Below are 24,570 nucleotides of genomic sequence, written 5' to 3'. Positions count from 1 at the left end.
CTGAGCCTAGGGTCAGGAAGTTGTTGTTTGGTCATTTCAGTCATGTCTGACTCTTCATGACCTAATTTGGGGTTTTCTTGGCAGAGATAGTGGAGTGGTTTGCCTTTTTCTTCTCTAACTCATTTTTATAAATGGGGAACTGAGACAAAAATGGTTAAGTGACTTGCCCAAGGTCACATAGGTAGAGTCAGGTAAACCTGAGTTCAAATCCAGCCTCAGACTTGCTATGTGACCCTGAGCAAGTCACTATTTGTTTCAGTTTTCTCATAAAATGAACTGGAGAAAGAAATGGCAAACCATTCCAGTATCTCTGCCAATGAAGCCCTAAATGGGGTCATGGATAGTTGGAAACTACTGAAAAACAGTTGAAAGCAGCAACAATAATATTCCGTTATACTCACACACCACAACTTGTTTAACCATTCTTCAATGGATGAGCACCTACAAAAAGTGCTACCATAAATATTTTGGTGTTTATGAGCTTTTTTTGGCCTTGACCTTCTTGGAGTATATGCCTAGTCTTATAAAGAGCATATATATTTTACTCAACTTATTGATACAATTCCAAATTGTTCTCAAGATTAGTTGGACTAATGACTAGTTCCACCAAGAATGCATTAGAGTTCTCATCTTTCTACATCTTCTTGAACAGGGATTATTCCTATCTTTGAGCTGATACCATTTTGTGTTTCTCTTTCTGTATCTAGAACCTAACAGTGTCTGACACATGGTTGAATAGGTGCTTAATAAATGCTTGTTGAACAATTGATTAATCTGTGGAAAGAGACTACGTATAGTTGTAAAAATTAAGCATCTTTGAGTATTTAGATCTAAGGCCAATGATTTTGAGGAGACAGACAATATAAGGAAGCAAGACAGTCCCTGCCCTCATAGAGTTCACATTCTGATGGGGAGAAGACAACATGCAAAGAGAAGCTAGAAAGATTGAGGAAAGGTAATAAGACAAAAGTGCAGGGTAGTTCAAGGGGTAGAGTAGATGCTTCTTCTGGTGGGGAGGAGATGAGGATAATGGTTATCATAAAGGTAGCATGGAATAAAATCCAGGCTTCTATTTGTGTGAAATGGAACTGCAGGTATATTGGGAGTCAGGAGGGGTGGTTAGTGATGGAGGATGGAACAGTTGTAATGGACACCATTATTTTAAGGGTTGTGTCATGATAGACTTCTTGGCCTCTCACAGGTTCAAGGAACTTAGATGAAATACAAGCCTCAGATGTCACAAAGAGCTCCACGAGTTTAGTTCCTCTGTCATCTTTAGAAATCAAGTCTCAGGTTGTCTACCTGAAAGACATCATCTGTTACCTATCACTGCTGGAAAGAGGTCGGCCCCAGGACAAGCTAGCATGTAAGTATTTGAATGTAATGCAACCAAGTTTCTCCTCTTGTCCTTCATTCTCCTTGCCCACTTCCAGAAGGGTTCGGTGACCCAGAAGGTCTTTAGATATTTGCCTGATAGCCTACAAAGGGAAATTGCATACCTTGCCATTCTTTATAAATGGGTAAGGGGCCACCTTGTTCTGTCCCCCCCCCCTTCACATTCCTGGTAGCCTATGATCTTGAGAAGTTACCCAGCATGCTTTGTGACTGTCCCTAGTTCTGCTCCCAAACTTGATCTGAGTGAGGTTTCCCAGATGCAACTCCATGGGCCAGCAAGTCAAGTGATTAATAAGCTTAGGGAGGCCACCTGAAATCTGGGTAGGGAAGAAGCTGCATCATCTTAACCCGTAGCTCAGAATGGAAGGGACCTACAAAAGTTGCCTCATCTTCCTGATAACTACTAGTAGGACTCAGGGATTGGCCATCCAGTCCAGAAAAGATTCCACAAGTTGTTCTCCCTTCTGTATTCAATGTCCTCTCAGCTCTCATTACAGTTAGAACAAAGTTCTAACTAACAGAAGAAAGTTCTTCATCATATCTAACCAAAATCCATCCTGTTGCAATCCTATCCCATTCCTCTGGACCTCTCAGAAAATGATGAATAACAGCTTATTTGAAGTCAATTGATCAAACCACACACACACGTGTGTGTGTATGTGTATATATGTATTGTGTATTGATGCATACGCAGGTATATAAAATATATACACACATCTATACACATACATACAAATACACACATGTAAATATAGACACATGTATGTACACATACATATAAATACACACATAAATATATACACATATGCATGTTTATGTATGAGTGAGTGTGTGTGCATGTGTGTGTGTAGTGCTTTGCAAAGTTGAAGGTCTCATATAAAGTTTAGTGAGCTAGGGGTGGTGGTGATTAGTTTGGCATGACTTCTATAAAAACAGTGGAGGAAGACCGTGACATTTGGAGGCAGGAATTAAAAGCCATGGAGGGTAAAAAAAAAAAAAGAACCTGGGTTTTCATTCTGGAAACTGTCCGTCCTTTGATAAGTTTTCTGACTTCTACAAGTCAGAAACTATGGTAATGTTGAAAATAGAGGAAATCCAAGATTTCACTAAAGATATTTTCATGGAGAGTAAAGAAAAAGAACAGAAAATTAATCCTAGCTTCCATATGATCTATGCATTGTTAATACCAAAGTGTAAATTCCACTAATGCTGGGATTACCCAACTCATTTTAAGATTAGCAGAAGACGCCTGGACAGTGTTAATCTTGCCAAGAATGATTGACAATGATTGACAAGAATGATTGGCAAGAGTTTTCGGGATCCAGACAAAGTCAAAAGCTTTCAGCCCTGACCCAGTCAGAGACTGTTGTGCTGGTATTAATAGTTATATCCAGGAAGGCTGGTCATCAATCTGACAAAGTGACTACAGGGTGTTGAATTTTACAGCCACAGCTTCATAAAACAGTGAGAAGTAATGGAGAGGAAATTAAATTTATAGAAAGTTTAGTGAGAGACTAAATTAATCCATATCATTCCAAGAGCATTAGGGGATAAAGGTGGGAAAAGATTGTTCCAATTTCCTCCAAAACTAAGAGATTTTCCCAGGGAAGCAGACAAGCCAGAGAGACTCAGCATTAGACTTTTGTTATTGTGTTTTGTTCACACCAGGGAAGGCTTTAAGACTAACTCAAACCAATGAGAAATCAGTGCCTTTCTCCTGACATCAATAAGATACCAGTGAAGCCCTAGGGTTGTCCATAAGTCACCTGTGACTGGCCCATCTCCTCCAATCACATATTTGTGTCTACTGACACTTTTAACTTCTGTCCTTTGAAGTTGCTCATTGATCCTCTCAATGTTTCAGGTATTATGAATACAAAGACAACAATGAAATCATCCCAGCCATCAAGGAACTCCCCCACAATACTTTTTTTTATTTAGTTTTTTTTTTATTTTTCCCCAGTTACATGTAAAAAACAATTATAACATTGATTTTTAAAACTTTAAGCTCCAAATTCTCTCCCTTTTTCCCTCCCCACCCCACTCCCAATGAGAAAGCAAACAATTCGATATAGGTTATACATGTATAGTCATGCAAAACAGTTCCATAATAGTCATGCTGTGAAAGAAAACATAGACAAAAAAAACTTTAAAAAATAAAAAAATATATGCTTCAATCTGTATTCAGACACCATCAGTTTTTGTCTGGGAAGGGATAGAATTTTTCTTTGTAAGTTCTTCAAAGTTGTCTTGGATCATTGTATTGCTGAGAACAGCTAAGTCATTCATAGCTGATCATCCTGTAACATTGCTATCACCTTGTACACAGTACATTTCACTTGGCTTCAGCTCATATAAGTCTTGCCAGAGCATCCTGCTAATCATTTCCTATAGTACAATAATATTCCATCATAAACACATTCCACAATTTGTCCAACCATTCCCCAACTTATGGGCCCCACTATCAGCTTTGCATTAAGGTTTATAAGTTCTCAAAAATGACCAGCTGTTAATGGGATCTAAAGGTGGGAGAGTGTCTATGGACTATTAAGTCCAGCCCCTTCTACTTACAAGTGAGAAAACTGAAGCCCATAGAGGGAAGTGACATATACAAAGTCATTTGGCTTATACAAGTAGTAAGTGGTAAAGCTAATATTAGAACTCTGATTTTCTTACTTAAAACCCACTACTCTTTCTAATACATCATATTTAGATCTTTTCAACATTTGCTAGAAAAACTGCCTCTTTGCCTGAGTTAATCTCAGAGGTTTTCCCCATCCCATTCCCATCTACATCTGAGACAGCTCTCCTAATAGGTAACATTTAAATAGCACTTTAAAGGGGAGGCAGAGCCAAGATGGTGGAGTAGAAACAGGACTTCATGCCTCCAGCTTCCATCTTCTCCAATACATGTTTAAAAATGACTCTAAATAAACTTTAGAGCTACAGAATCCTCAAAGTGACAGAGAGAAACAAATCTCCCACTGAAGGAAGCCCAGCAGGCTGGCAGGAAGAGACTATCATACTGAGCTGGGAGCAGAGTGCACTCCTGACTGAGCTGGGATTTTAGCCCCAGGGTGGCCCTGACCAGCAGTGCTGGAGCAACTTCAGGAAAGTAAATCACTGGCAGCTGTAGCGGTTTCTAGAGTTCTCAATTCACAAATGCCAAAGAACAGGGGGAACTCCGTCTGGCTGCTGCTCCTGGAGTGAGAAGTGGAGAAAATACCACTTTAAAAAACAGACTAACTCAAATGGCAAAAGAGGCCCAAAAAACCAGTGAGGAGAAGAATGCCTTAAAAAGTCAAATTGGCCAGATGGGAAAGGAATTTCAAAAGCTCACTGAAGAGAATAATTCCTTCAGAATTAGACTGGAGCAATTGGAAGCTAATGACTTTATGAGAAATCAAGATACTATAAAACAGATCCAAACAAATGAAAAAATAGAAGGCAATGTGAAGTATCTCATTGGAAAAAACCACTCACCTGGAAAATAGATCCAGGAGAGATAATTTTAAAACTATTGGTCTACCTGAAAGCCATGATCAAAAAAAGAGTCTAGACACCATCTTTCAAGAAATTATTAAGCAAAATTGCCCTGATATTCTAGAACCAGAGGGCAAAATAGAAATTGAAATAATTCACTGATCACCTCTTGAAAAAGATCCCAGAAAGGAAACTCCTAGGAATATTATAGCCAAATTCCAGAGTTCCCAGGTCAAGGAGAAAATACTGAAGCAGTCAGGAAGAAACAATTTGAGTATTGTGGAAACACAATCAGGATAACACAAGATCTAGCAGCTTCTACATTAAGGAATGGAAGGGCTTGGAATAAGATATTCCAGAGGTCAAAGGAGCTAGGACTAAAACCAAGAGTCACCTACCCAGCAAAACTGAGTATGTTTCAGGGGGAAATATGGTCATTCAGTGAAATAGAGGACTTTCAAGCATTCTTGATGAAAAAACCAGAGCTGAACAGAAATTTTTACTTACAAATACAAGAAACAGGAGAAGCATGAGAAGGCAAACAGGAAAAATAAATCATCAGGAACTTATTAAATTTGAACTATTTAATTCCTACGTGGAAAAATGATAATTGTAACTCATAAGACTTTTCTCAGTATGAGGATAGTTGAAGGGAATATATATGCATGCATATATGTATACATACATATATATGTATGTATAGGAGGGTGTATGTGTGTATAAATATATATGTGAGTGTGGGCATATGTATGTACATGTATACATAGAGGGAACAGGATGAGTTGAATATGAAGGGATGATATCTAAAAAATCAAATTAAGAGGTGAGAGAGAAATTTATTGGGAGAAGAAGAAAGGGAGCGATAGATTAGGGTAAATTATCTCATATAAAAGAGGCAAGAAAAAACTATTACAATGGAGGGGAAGATCAGAAAGGTGAAAAGGAATGGGACAACCTGATTCCCATTGAATTTGGCCTAAGGAGGGAATAACACACATACTCAATTGGGTATATTACCCTACAGGATAATAGGGGAGTAGGGGATAAGAAGGGGGGGAATAGAAGGGAGGGCAGATTGGGGGAGAGGATAGTTAGAAGCAAACATTTTTGAAAAGGGGCAGGGTCAAAGGAGAAAATAGAATGGGGGCCAGGATAGGATGGAGGGAAATATAATTAGTCTTTCACAATGTAACTACTATGAAAATGATTGAGGTAACTGCATATGTACAATCTATATTGAATTGCTTATCTTCCCAGTGGGGGTGGGTGAGGAGGGAAGAAGGGAAAAAAAATCTGGAACTCAAAGTTTTAAAAACAAATGTTTAAAAAGGGTTTTTTACATGCAACTGGGAAATAAGATATACAGGTACCAGAGTATAGAAACCCATCTTGCCCTACTAGAAAGTTAGGAGGTGAAGGGGGAGGACATAAGAGAGAACAGAATGGGGGAAAGGATATTCAGTAGGCTTGCTATTTTGGGGTGGGGGTAGGGGAAAGACAGGAAGAAAAAAATTGTAATTCAAAATCTTGTGGAAATGAATGTTGAAAACTAAAAATAAATAAATTTTTTAAATAGCACTTTAAGGTTTGCATATGTGTGTATACACACACAGAGTACATATATACATGCACAAATATGTATGTACATAAACATAGAGTACATATATACATGCACACATGTGTCTTCATATATATGTACATGTATAATATATAATCATATTTTATCTTTATAACCACCCCGTGAAGTAGGTGCTAAAATTATGGCCATTTTACAGATGATAAAACTGACGCCAAGCCAATTGACTTGCCCAGGGTGAGACAGCCATTGAGTGTCTAATGTGGGTGTCAGATTCAGATCTCCGTGTCACTTTCCATTACACCAAGTCACCAGGTTCAGGACAGTATACTGCTAGAAAATGCAGTGTTGTTCTTCCAAGGATTTTCCAGTCTCGTAGCTAGTGGAGGATTGCCTTGCAGCTGTGTTTCAGAGTTGGCTGGGTGCCCATAACCTTCTAACCACACGTGCTGGCCAGGCTTTCTCATGATCAATGGTGACTCTTTGGTGAAGTACTCACGTAGGATTAAAGCTGAGGTGCTATGGAGACCTAGATCGTGACCTTGGCCTCATTAGTGCAGAGTTTTCACTGTGGGTAACTTGCCATAGACATGTTGTGATGGTTAGATCTAGAACCTGTGTCCCTGGTCCCGACATCCCTCCCCTTAAGGAAAGCTAAGCACTTTTCAGCTGAGATGCTCTGAGCTTCCTTGGGTCCTGCCATATCCTTCACACCTCACCTCTCGTCCTCTCGTGTTTCTTACAGTCATGTTTCGCCTGTATGACACGGATGGCAACGGCTACCTGGATAGTAGTGTAAGTAGATTTCCTTCTAAATATGTCTCTGTTCTCTAGGCACCAGCCAGAACCTCAAAGCTTCATTCCAACTTGGTGGGGAAGTGAAGGGTTCTGGACAGGGCTGCAGACAACCTAATTGCCCTAAATCTGTTCCTTCCTAAGGCCTTCATTGAGATTAATACCCAAACTGTCCTGATGTTCTAGAATCTTCGAATTCTAGAACCTTAGCTTTGTAGGGGGGCGCATGAGTTATCTAAATCCTCAAAGCCATCTTCTCTGTGCATCTCCCACTACCCCAGTGATGGGAATTTCCCTTCCCCGTGAAGCAGAATGTTCCATTTCTGGAACTCATTATCATAAACTTCTTTCTTCCATTGGACTCTGTTTCCTCTGTTTTCACAAAACTCTCATCCACTGGTGCTACTTACAGGCCAAGCAGAACAAAGCTCATCTTAACCATTAAGGTATCTGAAGACCCAAACATCCCCAGTCCCTCCAAGTTCCCATTCTGTGGCACGGGTGGCTGACCCAGTAACCATCCTGGTCACCCTCCACTAGCTCTGTTCCAGTTTGTCAGCCGGGGCCTAGACCCAGACCCTCTACTTCAGATGTGCTCAGACGGGGGTAGTTCTACTCTTCTCTCACACCCACAAGTGGGAGCCATTACATTTCTATGAAGACAGCCTCCTTTGATCTGAGCTGTCTTACCAGCTATATGGGCCTATTGGCTACAGTGAGCTAGTGGTGGACTGAAACTTTTAGGTATTATTCACAGAAACTTCAGTCAAAATAGCTTTCCAGTGTCCTATTACAATGGATTGTTCATTTTCTTTTACTCCTGGTGAATTTCACCTGTGCTGGATTCCATTTCCAAACTCATTTTGAATCATGTTCCTGAGGTCCATGTGTAACAAAAGACACCTTTCTAGCATCTCAAATGTTGCCCCTTAGATACTGACCTCGTGACAAAGGCCTTACTATATAACAAATCTACGCAACAAAAGCTCCAGGATGCTCTGTAAATCATTGAGATGACAGGGAGGAGGATGGGAGCTCTACTTGGTACCCAAAATTCTGAAGCATCTGGTGCTAATATTTATTAACTCACTGAGAAAAGAATATCAGGGAACCTTGGCATCTAATGGATAAAATAGAATCACCACAGTAGCCCTCCTAGTATCATCAAAACATGTATCTAGAAATAGGAGACCTACAAGTCATCTGATCCACCCCCCCCCCATTTCCCAGATGAAGAAACTGATGCCTAGAGATGAAATGACTTGCCCAAGGTAATATAGACAGAAAATAGGCGATCACAGATTTTTTTATTATTGAAGAAATAGAGGAGATGATCTCATCTTCGTATACTTAGAATAAGAGGAGGTAAAGGGAAGGAAGGTTGTTCCCTTGGGGGAAAAGTCAGCATTTCAGGGTATGTGCTACACATAAGTGGTACATACATCTCTCACCACTGCCACCAATATGGGGCAGGACATAGGATCAGAGGACCTGGAGTCAAATCTCAGCTCTAATTTTAAATACCCATGAAACTCTGGACAAGTTAATTGATCTCTCTGGGTCTCAGTTTTTCCTTCTCTAAAATGGGAGGGTCATACTAGGTGGCTTCCAAGGTCCCTTCCAGCCCCAAATCTTTGATCCTGTGACTAGATGGTCTGTTCCTAGGTCACTCCCACCTCTGAGCCCATGTTCCTAAGATCTTCCTGACCCTCAATTTAGGGCAAAAATGGGGCAAATGGCAAATAGACTGAGTCAGGATTACAGGATCAGAAAGTCTGAGCAAGAAGGAACCTCATTGAGTGCAGTTTACAGAGGAGGAAACTGAGACCCAGAGAAGTTACAGGACTTGTCTAGGGTCAGAGGGGTCATAAATGCCTGAGGTGGGAATCGTCCCTGTGTTTCACCAGAGAAAACCCACCACCTCTCCTCTTGCTCTCTACTCATCCCATCTCCCTGGTTCTTTCCCTCAGGAGCTGGATCGAATCCTCAGCCAGATGGTGCACGTGGCCGAGTATCTGGAATGGGATTCCACAGAGCTCAGACCTGTAAGTGACAGGCCAGTGATGAGCCCTGATGACCAGCCTGCCTAAGTCCTCATCCCCAAGCTGGGCATGGGGCGATGATTTTTCTAGCTCCCAGACAATCTAGGTTACTTTCTGCTCCTTCACAGGTCCATTTCAGAGGTGGACTAGGCTTGTGATTTCACTCCCAGATGAGGAAATGCCTTTCATGGATGCTAATTGGCACCTTCTCTCTGATTTGGTCTACTTCATAAAGGAGCCTACTCTGTGTCAGTGGGAGGGAGGACTCACAGTCTGTGAACTAGTCCACTTGAGTTTATTAAGAACCCACTATGTACCAGACACCATGCTAAACATTGGGGATAAAAAGAGGCAAAAACCAGTCTCTTTCCTCAAGCAATCCACAATTTAATAGGGAAGTCAACTTGCAAACAATCATGTGCGAACATGCTGTAGACAGAATCAATAGGGAGTAGTATAAATGTTGGCTATCTTCCAGAACGTAAGCCTTTAGCTGACACTTGGGGGAAGCTGGGGAAGCCAGGAAGTAGAGACGAGGAGGGCAGATGTGTATTCCCTGCAGGAGGGACTGCCAGAGAGAACGTCCTCAGTCCCGAGATGGAGGGTCTCATGTTTGTGACAGCCAGGAGGCTGGTGTCACTCAGGGGCACAGTACGTGGAGACGAGTCACCATAAGAAAATTCCCACCCACAAATCACAGAACCATCACCCTGAGGGGAAGGGGACCTAAACAGCAATCCCTCAAGAAATTCTTTTTAACCTTCCTTTTCAGAAACAATTCGGCTGGTCTGTTGCGAGTGACTGCCATTGGAGCAGCATCTGAATACTCTGTTTTCCTTCTTTGCTTTTCCACTGGCCTCTCCTTTCAGGGCAGAGGCTGTTTTGCTTTGTTCTGGTTTGCCCTGATTTCCCCAGCACTTGGATCAGGGCCATCCACACAGTGGGCACTTAAGAGATTTGTGTTGACCTGAACTGAGCTGAACTGAGGCCCTGTTAGGGATGTCACTGTCAACAAGATGAAAGTAGTTGTCATGTCACTGAGCATTTGTATTCTTGGGAAGGATTAAACACAAGAGTCATCCAATTATCTAAAGAAGGGAAAATGTGAATATTGGAACATCAGTGATCATAGGATCATAGGTTTTCCGTTGTTTTCAGTCGGTTTTCAGTGATGTGTGTGACTCTCTGTGACCCCATTTGGGGTTTTCTTGGCAGAGATACTGGAGTGGTTTTCTATTTCCTTCTCCAGATCATTTTATAGAGGAGGAAGCTGAGGCAAACAGGATTAAGTGACTTTCCCAGGGTCACCCATCCAGGCCAGATTCGAACTCAGGGAGATAGCTCCAGGCCTGACTCTCTAACCATTGTACCCCACCTAGCCGCCCTTTGGTTTAACTCCTCCACCTCCCACACCTTCCCTCATTTTACAGATGAGGAAATTGAAACTTGTAGAGGTTAAGCAATTTAGGGTCACAGAACTAGATCAGAAGCCATCGACTCCAATCCCTTCCTTTTGCAGATGAGAAAATAGAGGTGAAGGGAAATGAAATGACTTGGACTAAGGTAGAAAACCTAAAAGGTGAGAGTTTCATCTAGATCCTTTGACTCCAGAGCCTACCCAAAGCAGTATACTGGTCAGACCAATTTTAAAATTTTTATTAATACTTTTAGTTTTTATATGACCTTCATTTTTAATATAGTCTTCCCTCATCCATTTTCCAGAAAGCCATCCCTTGAAACAAATTAATTAAAAAGTAAATAAAAGGGGGAAAACAATTTAGCAAAAAGAACTAACACATCCTTTGAGTATGACTGTATATGCAGTATTCTGTACCTATAGTCCCTCACCTCACCAAAAACAGGAGGGAGAGGCATATTCTCATATCTTTGAGTCCAAACTGAGCAGACTAATTTTGGGTCATGTTTATTATACCTTCTCTACAAGGTCAGAAGTCTAATAAGTCTCCTCTATTCTCATTTTTGAGTGGCTAATTTCACAGAGTCCTCAGTGATGTTACAATGAGTGAAACTCATCCCTGTATAATACAATGAAAAATGAATCCTGCAGGGAGAGGATGACTGAACAATTGAACCTTCTATTCAAGAAGCAAGAATGCTCTTTGTGAGTCAGAGTCCCTTGGAAGTAGGTCAGCAGGACCAAGAAGAGTCTCTCCAAGGAAGTAATAGGGAGAATGGAGGGGAAGGACAGAAAAGAACAAGACAAGGTTGACAAAGGGAGCTGGTTCCCATCCCCAACACTCTTTCCTTTGCTTCCTGGCAGATCTTGAAGGAAATGATGGAAGAGATTGATGTTGACCATGATGGGATTGTGACCCTAGAAGAGTGGATTCATGGAGGGATGACAACCATTCCATTACTGGTCCTGCTAGGGATGGAAACAGTAAGTAACAAAGCAAGCTGGGTTCATTAGGTTGGGACCAGAAAATGCTTGTAGATTGACATGAAAATGAAGAAAACACCCTGACTCTGTTTCCAGAGTCACTGAATCTTAAAACTGGCAGTAGCCTCCAAAGTCAACTGGCCCAACTTTTATCTGGACAGGAATCTCTATGATATCCCCAACAACTGGCCAGTGAACCTTCATTAAAAGATCTCCAGCTAGCGGTATCCCAGCACCTAATGAGGCCGTCCGTTCCATTTTTCAAGAACTCTACTATTTAGCAAGGTGTTGTTGGTCTTTTTCTGTCATCATCTTAATTCACCTCTTTGTGCCTTCCATCCTGGTTCTGTCTTCAAACCAAAGAGGATACATCTACCTCCCCATAAGAGCCTTTCAAATGTTTTGAGACAGTTACCATGTCTGCATGGGTCTTCTCTTCAACAGTATGACCATTCTGAATTCCTTTCTTGGATGACATGAATTAGTTATCTTCCCATCATGCATGTTAAACATTGGAGATACAAATGCAAAAATAAAACATTACATGCCCTCAAGGAGTTTACATTCTAAATAGGTTCATGGACCCCAAGTCGTCTCACCATCCCAGTCACCTTTTGCTCTGGATGCACTCCAGAACATGAGTTATAGAATTAGATATGGGACATTAATAGTCATTTTACAAATGAGGAAACTGAGTCCCAGAGGAATAAATAACTTGCTCAAAGTCAAATAAATGTTATATTAGAAAACTGGGTTTCAAACCCAAGTCCTCTGGCTTCCCAGTCAGTCAGCTCTCCTTCCTCTGCTTCCCTTGACTCATCATGACTCCTGAAATGTCATTAGATAGAACTGAACTGGAAAAATCATTTCTTTATGCTGTGATCTGGGTTGGAAGTTCATTCACCATATATCCATTCACTGTTCAGATCATCAGGTTGAGGTCTAGAATTCTAGACCTTCCTTGTGGATACCATACTCTGAAGAATCTGGCAGACAAATCTTGTCCTGTGCCGAGTGAAAAGAGGCAGACTGATGCATCAGGCTGCCTTCCTCTTGCTTAATTAGATCTCAGAATCATAAGATGAAATGGAAATTACCATTTCCCTTCTCATGATAATTACTATTTCCCTTTCATTTTATGATTCCAAGCCTGTGGTTTAATTCCTGTATTTTACAGATGAGGAAATTAAATCTAGAGAGGTAAAAGAACTTTCCTAAGGTTACACAGCTAGAAAGAGCCTGTATTTTTTCCTCTATGGCTGCCAACATCATATTCTTGAATGGAGTGAGCCTCTGACCCAATGGAACCATCCTGCCTACATGCAATCCCCTCATAGCCTGGATTTTCTCTGAGGTTGAGGGCTAGAGATGGCTTTTGAAAAGTCATCCTCAGTTAACCCTTCAATCCCCATTGGTAGTGTCCACTAAGGGGATCTGTGGTTCTGATGCCCTCATGATCAGGAGACTCAGGACAGTCTTACAGAAAGTTCCTGAGTCACTTACTCAGACAAGCCATTCTCCAAAGAGTAAGGGAGAAAAATGACCATCCTGTTTATTAGACTGATAAAATTGGCATTCCTGTTTGTGAAGCTAAACTCAATAAGGTGTTTACAGTATCTCTTTTAAAGAGGCATATTTTGGGAGATGATGTCATTTTTTGGATTAGCAATCCTGTTGCTTTACTTTAGGACTGAAACCTAAGATAGTGTGGTTTCATGGAAATGGCAATGATTTGGAGTCAGGGAATTTGGGCTCAATTTCCACTTTTACCATATTTGCGCCTTGTGTCACCTTGGCCAAGTCAATTCATTTCTCTGGGGCTCACTTTTCTTATCCGTTGAATGAAGGTGGTGGATTAGATGACGTCTGAGGTACCTTCCTGCTATAAATCTATGTTTCTATAATCCTTCTTCAATATATCAATAGGTAGGTGATTTCATTGATGTAGGGCATTACCCCACACACACCCCCCCCAGTCCAGATCTCAACCTAATCATGTCTTCTCAACTTGTACAATTCCTGGCCTATGAATCTTCCATGGAAGATGTGGCTCTAAAACCAAGCAAGCTGTATTCCAGCCCCTCCTCTGCCTCACCTTACCACCATGGGCCTCCATTTTCTTATCTGAAAATGAGGACTTTGTATTAGATGACCTCTGAGGTCCTTTCCATTTCTATGGAATCTATGATCTGGTGATTTTCAATTTTATACTGGAAACAATAGGGAACTCTGAATTTTTTTAATTGGGGAAAGAACACATTCTGCCAAACGAAGCTTCACCTCCTTGCCAGTGAGGTCCCATTTTGCTTTAGAACTGTGATTCTTTGATCCTATGATCTGTCCAACTCTCTGGAAGTCTTCTTTGAGGTCTTTTACCATCCTAAGGGTACCATGGTAACACTAGGCTTATCTATCTGTTACCTTGCAATGAGACCACATTTTCTCATCACAGATATCCCTAGTCAATATATCACACACAGAAAAATAAAATTGGCTATAGCATCACAAATAAGAAAATGACCAGCTACTAAGCAAATGCAGTTCCTTATATAATCTGGGCATTCTTGAATAGAACCCATGCCAGAGACTCGTGATTCTTCAAAGAGAAGCACATGAATGAAGCCTGAAAAACAGAATCAGCTAGGCCCAAGATGGCACCACAGCCATCAAATCAGAAGAACTGTTACTTTTACCCACTGTGTATACTTGACTGGGTTAGAAACTTTTTGTGTTGTTATTCAGTCAATTACAGTTGTGTCTGACTCTTTGTGACCCCCATTTGGGGGTTTCTTGGCAAAGATACTGGGGTGGTTTGTCATTTTCTTCTCTGGTTCATTTTACAAATGAGGAAACTTAAGCAATCAGAGTGAAGTGACTTGCCCAGGGTCACACAGCTAGGATGTGTCTGAAGCCAGATTTGCACTCAGGAAGATGAATTTTCCGGACTACAGACCAGGTGCTCTATCCACTATGGCGCCACCTAGTGGCCCCTGTTCTAGCCACATGGAAAGTGTAGATTCAAGCAATGTAACATACTGAATAGAGCACTGGGCTTGGGATCAGGAAGACCAGGGCTCAAACCTTACTTCTGATACTTACTAGCTCTACACCCCTGGGCAAGTCATTCAATAATAGTTAATAGCTTAGTTATTTAATACCTACTATGTGTCAGGCCCTGTGCTAATCACTTTACAATTATTAGTTTATCCTTACAACAACCCTGTGAGGCAGGTGCTATTATTACTCCCATTTTAGAGATGAGAAAACTGAGATCTCCCTGAAGCCCAGTTTCTTCATCTATAAAATGAGGGACTTTGGATTAGATGATGTCTAAACTCTCTTCCAACTCCAATCTAGGACACTGTGACTTTAGGGGATTTCTAACTTCTTCTAGCGCACAGTCCTCACCCAGAAAATCTGTCAAAATCACTCCCTGGTGCCATCCTGTCTACTACCTCTTGAAGGTTCAAAAAAACTAAAGCATGAAAGTTTTATTGGCAAACAGAGAAGGCAAATTGGACTCCTCAGAGAACCCTTGGAAAACAGACACCCTCAATGGGCAGCCTCGCTCCCAAATCTATACATGTTCTCAGTTACTTTGAGTCTTGAAATAGCAGGTTGTCTGTCCCACTGCTCCCAGCACAGGTCAATGCAACACCTCATGTGTTCTGCAGCATTAATGGTCATTCTCAGAAAGAGCTAACATATTCCAGGACTAATTCCTGTCACTGGGCATGGTCTTGACCACTACAGAGGAGAGATTTCTAGAGTTTTCTCTGCCACCTAAGAGAAACAGCTCTCCCTACAATTACCAGACCATGCAGGAGCCTTTAGTTTCCTTTGACACCTCCAATTTAGCCCCACAAAAGCTTGTCTAGGAAGAAAGTAAATTAATCTAGCAATTCAACAAGAGTTTAATGGGCACCAACTGTGTGCCAGGCACTCAGGATATAAAAACAAAAATGAAACTGCTCCTACCTGAAAGAACTTATGTTCTACTGGGAGAGAATTTTGAAAGAGTTCATATCAGCAACTCAGGTTTAGATATGGTGACTACAAATATTGACATCCATCCTCTCAGGCACCTGGTAAAGAGGGTCGGGTCTACCTGAGGGAACATTTCCTCCTTGTCTGGGGGCCAATAAAATGCCCCAATTTCTCTCTAATTATCTCTGTCCTGTGTTGAAGAATCCCTCAGGCAGGTGGCAAGTAGGTTACTTACAACTACCAAATGGATGTTGCCCAAACACAGATTTGACCATGCCATATACTGCCCCCACCCTCAATTCAAAAATCTTCGATGACTCCCTATAATTTTGAGGATAAAATAAAAAACATCGGCTCAGAGATCTAGAAGAGACCTCAAAAGCCATCTAGACCTACTCCCTTATTTACAGATGAGGAAACTGAGGCCCACAGAAGTTAAGTGACATGGATTACATTATCATATAGTCCTAAAATAATTGTATAGGAGCATAGATCTACAGCTGAAAGGGATTTTAGACCAGCCTTTCATTTTACAGTTGAGGAAGCTGAGGCTCAGGGAGATGAAATTACACAGGTGATAGAGGAGGTATTTGAAGTCAGGTGCTTCCTCTCCAGAACCAGCCATCTTGCCACCATGCCATGCTTGAACATGCAGAAAGTCTGTCTTCTGTCTAATATAATTATAGGGGATTCAATACAAACTCAGCCAAGTTCTTCCTAACAGTCTTTCTAAAATATTAAAAAGTTCAGTTGGGTGGTGCCATAGTGCATAGAGTGCCAGCCACTACAGTCAGGAAGACTCTTCCTCAGTTTAAATCCGACCTCAGACACTTACTAGCTGTGAGACCCTGGGCAAGTCACTTAACCCTGTTTTACTCAGTTTCCTCATCTGTAAAATGAGCTGGAGAAGGAAATGGCTAACCACTCTAGTATCTCTGCCAAGAAAACCCCAAATGGGATTATGAAGGGTCAGACATGACTGAAACAACTGAACAAAGTTCTACTGGGCTATTAGAAATATGGCCGGGAGATGACAAGGGCTGTGGGTAGATTCAGAGAATGTGCTTAGCAAATTTGGGCTAGTCACTTAAGTTCCATATAGATTAAACCTACTTACAAATAACTTGCCCTCAGGAGCCTGCAGTGAGACCTCATTTCATTCCTGCACCTGGAAAAAAACAACTTTCTTTTCCACTTTTATAAAGGAAATTTCAAGTTCAACGTCTGAATTAATCATCACGATGGCCTTGGGGGAATTTTTCAATAATATTGGAGAGAAATGTGGATTTCTGAGCAGAAAAATGTTCTCCATTACATATGATTTCAGAGCCATTCAGTTCAATGAATATTAATATTACTATTAATAATGACAATATGCAAAGCAGTATGCCAGCCATAGGCAGGGGGCTGTCTTACATTCCTCCAGAAGAATGAAAACTCTTTGAGGACAAGAATTGTTTGTAGTTTTTAGTTGTTGTTAAGTTTTTTTTCAGTCAAGTCCAACTCTCTGTGACCCCATTTGGCAAATGATATTGGACTGGTTTGCCATTTCCTTCTCCAGCTCATTTTACTAACAAGAAAACTAAGTTAGAGTTAAGTTACTTGCCTAGGGTCATATGGCTAGTAAGTGCCTCAGGCCAAACTTGAACTTAGACTCACCTACACTCCAGACTCTAGGCCAAGAATTTTGTGCACTATGGCTCCATCTAGCTGTCCTTGTTTGTAGTAGGGCATTGATGAATGTTGAATGATTTGAAAGGAAAGGAGTTGAATTGAACCAAATGGAAAAGGTTACATAAGGCTTGATTCTTGCCTTCATCAAGCTTACAGTCTGAGTTAGGGGAAACAACACATACACAAATAGCTATACTACAAATAGAATATGATGGGCAGGTTAGATTAATACAAAGTCTATTCAAGGTCCGAGGAAAGAGCAGGGCTAAGGTGGGCAAGGGTAATCAGAGAAGGCTCTGTGGAGGAGTTAGCATTTGAACTGAGTTTTGAAAGAAGGGTAGAGTTTTAATAGGTAGAAATGGAGTTTCTGGGGAGGGCATTCCAGACATAGTAAAAGATATAGAAAGTAGAAACCTGTTAGAGATGGACAGGTAATCTTGTTTAACTAGAGTATAGAGGACAAAGACAATCTTCTCAGGCTGGATTCAGGGCACTAGCTACCTCCAGGCAGACCTCATGGACTCATAGATTTGGAGATGGAAAAGACCTCTGAGACATCCACTCCAACCCTCTCATTTTACAGAAGAGAAAACTGAGTCCCAGAGAAGTTAAGGTCAAAGAAATAAGATCATACAGCTAGAGCTGGAAGGGACCTCCATGACCATCTTGTGCAGGAGTTTTTATCCTGGGTCAGTGGGATTTTTTAATATCTTGATAACTGCCTTTCAGTATAACTGGTTTCCCTAGTAATTCTGTATATTTTATTTTATGTATGTAAAAACGTGATTCTGAGAAGGGATCCCTAGGCTTCCCCAGACTGCCTAATGTTACCTTGTGTCACCATAACACAAAAAGCTTAAAAACCCTAGATATGGTGAAAACCCATCATTTTTACAAACGAGGAAACTGAGATCCAAAGAGGTAAAGGAAAGATAACAGGATCATGGTACCTTAGAGGTCATCTAGTCCAACCTTCTCATTTTACAGATGTAGAAACTGAGACCCTGGGAGGTCAAGTTACTTGCCTAAGGTCTCACAGGGAGTAACCATCAAGGAATATTTCCTTTGCTTCCAGTAAGAACTGTTGGACTCTGCTCACCTACACTTGGCTCTTGGAATTCATGACAAATAAATCCTTCCATTCTCTATACTGGTAGTCATTCATTTCCTTTATACCACACTTTATCCAGAGAGACCAGGTCATCGAGAAGACTGCACTCAATTTGAATTTATTTGAATAAATTTGAATTTGATATAATTTCTACCAGTTCTTTTGCTTCAGAGCCCTGTTGCAGAATCAACACATCTTGGAAATGGTAGTTAGTCAGTCAGCATTTATTAAGAACCTACTATGTGTCAGGCACTGTACTAAGCACTGGGATTACAAAAAGAGGCAAAAGACAGTCTCTGCCCTTGAGAAGAGCGCCATCTAGTGGAAGGGCCCCAAGCATGGATCTGTAGCAAGTGGCCATCAGTCCTTGCTGGGAGTCTTCCAATGAGGGACCAACCTCTTGAGGTGGCCTATAGCATTTTGGAACAGATCTGGCTTTTTTAAAGGTGTTTGTATTAAACCAAAATCTGTCTCTTCTGCATTTTTCTACTCACCTATGCCTAGCTCTGCCTTTGAGGGCCAAGGAGATCAAGTCTAATCTTTATCCAGTCAAGTCTTTGACCAACGAGCCTTCAAATATCTTAAAGCAGCTGTCATTTGCCATCTCTTGTCTTTTTTATCTGTAAAATGAGCATCTCCAGCTTCTTCAGCTGGTCCCTTATTAAGGGATGGTCTCAAGGTTCTTCACCATCCTAGTTACCCTCTTCAGGACCCCTCAACTATATATTTTCTAGTTCATCTATGCCTTTCTCAAAAGGTGGCACTCCAAAACAGAATATCCAATTCCAGTTGTGTTCCTCCACATTTCCTCAATGCCAAATGAAATTCTGACAGAAAAAGTTCAGAACAGATTTAATCAATTTATTAGTTAGGTTAGCAATAACCAATAATTGAGGTTGAAGGTCCCTCTTGGTTCCCAAAGACCCCATCTGAGGGTCACAGGGCACTTTAAATCCTGGAATGTCTTTCTTCTGATCAACATACAGTGAGTCATTGGGACCTCCCCTGGCAAATGTAAGGCAGCCCTGATTGGTAGGTGGGTTGGCCTTCTAGTTCTTGATTACACCCCTCTCTGACACTCAAGGAATTCCAGGTACCTCATGAGAAACAGCTGCCTGCAGCAATCTTGACTCAATTGACTCAATTAGATTTCCCCTGGCTTTGCCTTTGGTATTGGAGATGAAGTCGCCCCAAATCTTGATTAGAAAACAAGGACACAAAGAGTCATCCCCTGAGTGGGGCTTAGTTCTAACTGGCTGTCATTGCTGGGTAAACAAGAAAGCACAGGGTGCCCAGAATGGTAAGTAGATGCCTTGGGGGTTGGGAGTAATTCCCTTAATCAAGCCCTTCAGAAATGCTGTCCTTCAGATGTAGGGTCTGTCAAAATGAGGGAGAGGATGGATCACATAGAAATATTAGCAATGAAATAAGACAATCCAATATTAATTTTCCTCGCCTCCCTGAATCATTCTTGGGTCACCCTCTCTCATTTGGAAAACAATCTTTCTTTCCTCGGATCTCAAATGGCCCTCTGTACCTGTCCAATGTATTCATCGCCATGCTCCATTCTGTATTACAGTTATTCATGTTGTATTCCTCAACTCAGACTGTCATTTTCAATATTCAGATGTGGCTGATGAGAGTAGAGCGCAGGGGGATTACCACCTTCCTTTTTCTGGACATTGTCCCTCTCTTAATGTAGCCTAAGATTTCAGCAGCCCGTGTGGTTGTCTTTTTTTATTTTAAAAAATATTTGGTATTTTATTAATATTGTAAATCTTAAATTCTATACCACTATGTATGGAAAAATGTAATAGAGCATGGAAAAGGCTTGAAATGGACTATCAGCCTCCTGATATTAAAAGTTACAATGTTGTTCAACAGTAATTTCACTACTAGTTACTGGTGGCTGTATTCTTATTTTTTAAAGTCTAAACCTGGAATTTCACTTGTTTGTAAGGAAACTCCTAGTGAAAAAACTCCCTCTACCCAAGGTCCTGCACTTTACAATCTCAGAGAGTTGCCTGACACACTGAGAGGTTACTAGTCTGTGTCAGAGGCAGGATTCGAAATGTGGTTACCATTTTGTTCTGTCTAATGTTATATCTGTTCCTCAAAGTGTGGGTGAGGAGACGCTTAAAACTGGATAAGATGATGAATCCCTTGTCCCCCGTTGTTCATAGGGCTGGGTAGAGATATAAAATCAGAAGTTTATTACTAAAAGGGACCTTTGATGCCATATAATCCAGCCCATTCATTTTAGAGATGAGGAACCAATGAGGGCATTGAGGGTGAAGACCCATAAGGTTACAAGTGGAACAAGCAGGATTTAACTGGGGACCTATGATTCCAAATCCAGGGTTCTTTTCACTGAAAAAAGATAGGTTAGATTAGTGGAATTCAGATCATCTCCATAAAGATGCCTTTTCTGTCCTTTTGTTACAATTCTGAAAATTGTAAGAGCATCTCATGATGGGGAGGGGGGCAAAGAGGGAAGGAAGAGGCTGACGATGGAGACAATTGTCCGTCTCTTTTTGAGTTTCTTTTTCTGGAGTTTCACTGATGTCTGTGTTTATTTGTATCTCTAGAATGTGAATGAAGATGGGAAACATGCCTGGAGGCTAAAGAATTTCAAGAAACCAGCCTACTGCCATTTCTGCCACACCATGCTGATGGGAATGCGGAAACAGGCCCTGCGCTGTACATGTGAGTCCAGCCCCCCTCCTCTCTGTCCACCCCATCCAGGTCATTGGACATTCCAAAGGGTATCTGGGCACATGCCCAGTATAGACTCTACCTTTACAATGGCAAGGAAGGTGGTCAAATATGATACAGGATGCACTACAGAAAGTCAATTGTCAAGTGATCATAGTGCCAGCTTCTTATGGGAACTCTTCTGCTGAAGGCCTCTTCTGGTGCTTCAGTATGACACCAAGAGGTCCCCGGGCTATCACTGAGGTGGACCTGGTGATGGACTGCATTTATATTAACTGAGGACCAGTCTTGGTCATTTCAGAAAACCTCATCTCCAGGATGTCCAGAGGGTGATCAATATTTTGGTAACAGCCATCTGGAATCCCAGCTGCAGGATCCATGTTAATGGAGGGAACATCAATTCAAGTCCTGAAATATGTACCAACTCTAAATACTCAATACTGAGCAAGGATTGCACCATGAAATAGAGGGATAGAAGTCCCTCAAGGGCATGAACAATTTCATTTTTGTCTTTGTATCTACAGTGCCTAGCCTAGGCTGTCCTGGCACATAGTAGGCATTGAATTAATACTTGTTGGTTGTGATTTTGCCCTATTTGAGGAACTCCTGAATGAAAAAACTCCTCCACCAATGCAGATTGTACTGGGTCAACCTGGGTCATTGAGACTTGCTCAGGGTCATATGGCGAGTATATGTCAAAGACAGAAGTTGAACCAGGTCTTCTGTGGGCTCTCAGATGGTGACACAGGAGCAAGGCCATCCCCATGCATGCTCCACAGAGTGTGCTTTGATCCAAACTCCTCTCCCACCTCCAGGACATTAGTTATTCATTATACATCTCTTATACTTTCCGTCTGATATCTAAGAAAGAGGATCACCCCTTCCAGGTGCCATTTTACTATCTTCATTTTTGTCCAGTCTTTGCCTTGTTCTCTCACTTCTATCTATGGCAGCCAGGTGGCACCATAGCTCATAGAGCAGTAGGCCTGGGGTCAGGAAGGCTCATCTTCCTGACTTCAAACCTGGCCTCCGACACTTAATAGCTGTGTGACCCTGGGCAAGTAACTTCACCTTGTTTTCCTGTTTCCTCATCTGTAAAATGAATTGGAAAAAGAAATGGCAAACCACTCCAGTATCCTTGCCAAGCAAACCCCAAATGCGGCCATGGAGAGTCAGACAAGGCTGAAAAAGCACCGAACAGGAAAAACTCACTTTCATCTAGTTCAGGATAGACCCATTTGCCACACTCTGAAAACTCTCCTCTTGCTGGCTTAGGGATGGTTTGTGCCTATGATTATACAAAATACCCTCAGACCCTTTGGCACTCAGCTTTGACCAATAGCATACAGGAGCTTCCTGTCACAGCGTGCATGGGGTTTCTGGTGGAGGGATGGCTTCCACCTTTGTGGGAAATGAAAGTAAAAATAAAGCATAATGGAGCAGTGGGTGAAGCAGTGGTCTTAGAATCAAAAATACCTGGGTTTGGGGTGGCTAGGTGGTGCAATGAATTGAGTACCAGCCCTGGAGTCAGGAGGACCTGAGTTCAAATCTGGCCTCAGACACTTGACACACTTACTAGCCATGTGACTTTGGGCAAGTCACTTAACCTCAACTGCCCTCCAAAAAGCAAAAAAAAAAAGAAGAAGAAGACCTGGGTTCGAATCCTGCCTTAGACAGTAGCAGTATGACCTTGGGCAATCAATCTATCCACAAGCATTATTAGGCACTGACCATGACAACCTCTCTAGGCCTCAGTTTCTTCACCTGAAAAATTAGGGGACCTACAAGTTTGCTTCCAGTTCTAAATTCATGATCCTATGATTATAATTAAGCCTTCCTTAAAAGTTTAAAAAACACAACCTTCTGATCAGGAGATAGACATTCAAAGGTCAATCCTTGTCCTGGTTTATTTCCACCAACGTCTCACCAGTGTAGCCTCTAGTGTCCATGGGCAGCCTCAGCCAACAGAAGGAAATGGTGGGTACCAAAGATCCTGCATGGGCCTTGATAAAAAATTGATTTCTGTACCCAAAGGCTAATTTCATTTGGACCCAGTCTAATTTTTTTAGGTCTCATGACCTTTTCTAAGGTGTTTGGTTTTGGGAAGGTGGGGATTGGAGGTCAAGGGGATTAGGTCTGTGATTTCCACAGTATGGGGAACTTCCATTGTGAAGATGCCCTCTGCCAAGCCAGATTAGCACCTGCTCTCCAACTGAGCAGTTGCCTGGGGCAAGAGACAAAGTGAAATGCCCAGGGTCAGAGTTGGGTCTTAGGATCATAGAATCCAGATGTCAGATACCATGTAGTTCAGCCCACTTACTGGAAGTCCAGAGGAATTTATAAAGTCATAGACTGAGACCTGAAAGGGACCCTTCCAGCAATATCTAGTTCAGTCACCTCATTTTACAGATGGAAAAGCTGAGGTCTAGGAACATTAATGACTTCACCAGTCACATGACTAATAGATGTCGGAAGTGAGATTTGATCCCCCTCCCTCTGAGTCTAGACACAGTGTTCTTTCCACTGTTCCTGACTCCAGGTTTTCCTATTTCTGGGTTGTGTGGTTAGAAGAGCCAGGGATAGAACTACAGGGATGTTCACTCTTACCACTCTGGAGATGTCTTTTCTATTTCTTCCCCTCCCACTCCCCCATGTCTTAACTGGGCACCATGGACAGGGCTGGACCTTGGGAAGGGTGGTTTCAGTTTGTCAAAAATCAATAGCTTCAGGGGCAGCTAGGTGGTGCAGTGAAAAGAACACAAGCCCTGGAGTGAGGAGGACCTGAGTTCTGACACAGCCTCAGACACTTAACACTAACTGTGTGACCCTAGGCAAGTCACTTAACCTCATTTGCCTCACCCCCCCCAGAAAAACCAAACTAATAACTTCTTTAGTCATCAAACAATGTCCCATATTTTCTTGAACGTGGCTTTGTATCATAATCAATTACCCTATGACTCCATGACTATGGAGGAATTAGGCACTACAAGACAGTGGGATGGGTGACTCTCTCATGCCCCTATTAGAAAGGTAACTCACAATAGTATTCCTCTCTTCTCCTTTCAGTTTGCAAATATACAGTCCACCAAAGATGTGCATCTCAGACAATATCTCCATGCATCAACACTTATGTGAAATCCAAGAGACAGACTGAGGTAAGTAAAGCCTCCCCAGCCTCTTATGCTGCTTTGTCTTCCATGTGTGCAGGGTCCTTTTGTGGTTCTCAGTCTTTCATCCCATGATCCAAAGTGCCAGGCAATGGAGCCATCTCCACAGAGTCCCAGATCAGAAAGCCAATGGTCATTCTGTCTCTCCTCTGCCTCTCCCTTTAAGACAGAGGAAGTGAGGTGGCACAGTTCATAAAGTGGTAGACTTGGAGTCAGGGAGACCT

The 24,570-nt window shown here is 41.8% G+C and overlaps 1 protein-coding gene across 1 annotated transcript in view; it reads left to right on the top strand.

Moving 5' to 3' along the window:
- The window catches only part of DGKG (diacylglycerol kinase gamma), a 76,941-nt gene that overhangs the window by 5,590 nt on the left and 46,781 nt on the right, over positions 1-24,570 (top strand). Inside the window, exons 4-9 of the mRNA XM_069089139.1 lie at positions 1,202-1,366; positions 7,200-7,249; positions 9,220-9,294; positions 11,573-11,692; positions 21,053-21,170; positions 24,246-24,334. Coding sequence (XP_068945240.1) covers positions 1,202-1,366; positions 7,200-7,249; positions 9,220-9,294; positions 11,573-11,692; positions 21,053-21,170; positions 24,246-24,334 — 617 coding nt within the window. The remainder of the gene's footprint in view (positions 1-1,201; positions 1,367-7,199; positions 7,250-9,219; positions 9,295-11,572; positions 11,693-21,052; positions 21,171-24,245; positions 24,335-24,570) is intronic.

This window comes from Petaurus breviceps, unplaced genomic scaffold, assembly GCF_028583685.1.
Source record: "Petaurus breviceps papuanus isolate PSGF00001 unplaced genomic scaffold, PetGlider_PUasm1.0 186, whole genome shotgun sequence".
Taxonomy (NCBI): domain Eukaryota; kingdom Metazoa; phylum Chordata; class Mammalia; order Diprotodontia; family Petauridae; genus Petaurus; species Petaurus breviceps.
Note: the sequence above shows the minus strand (reverse complement) of the source record. Positions and strands in the feature narration are given on the sequence as shown.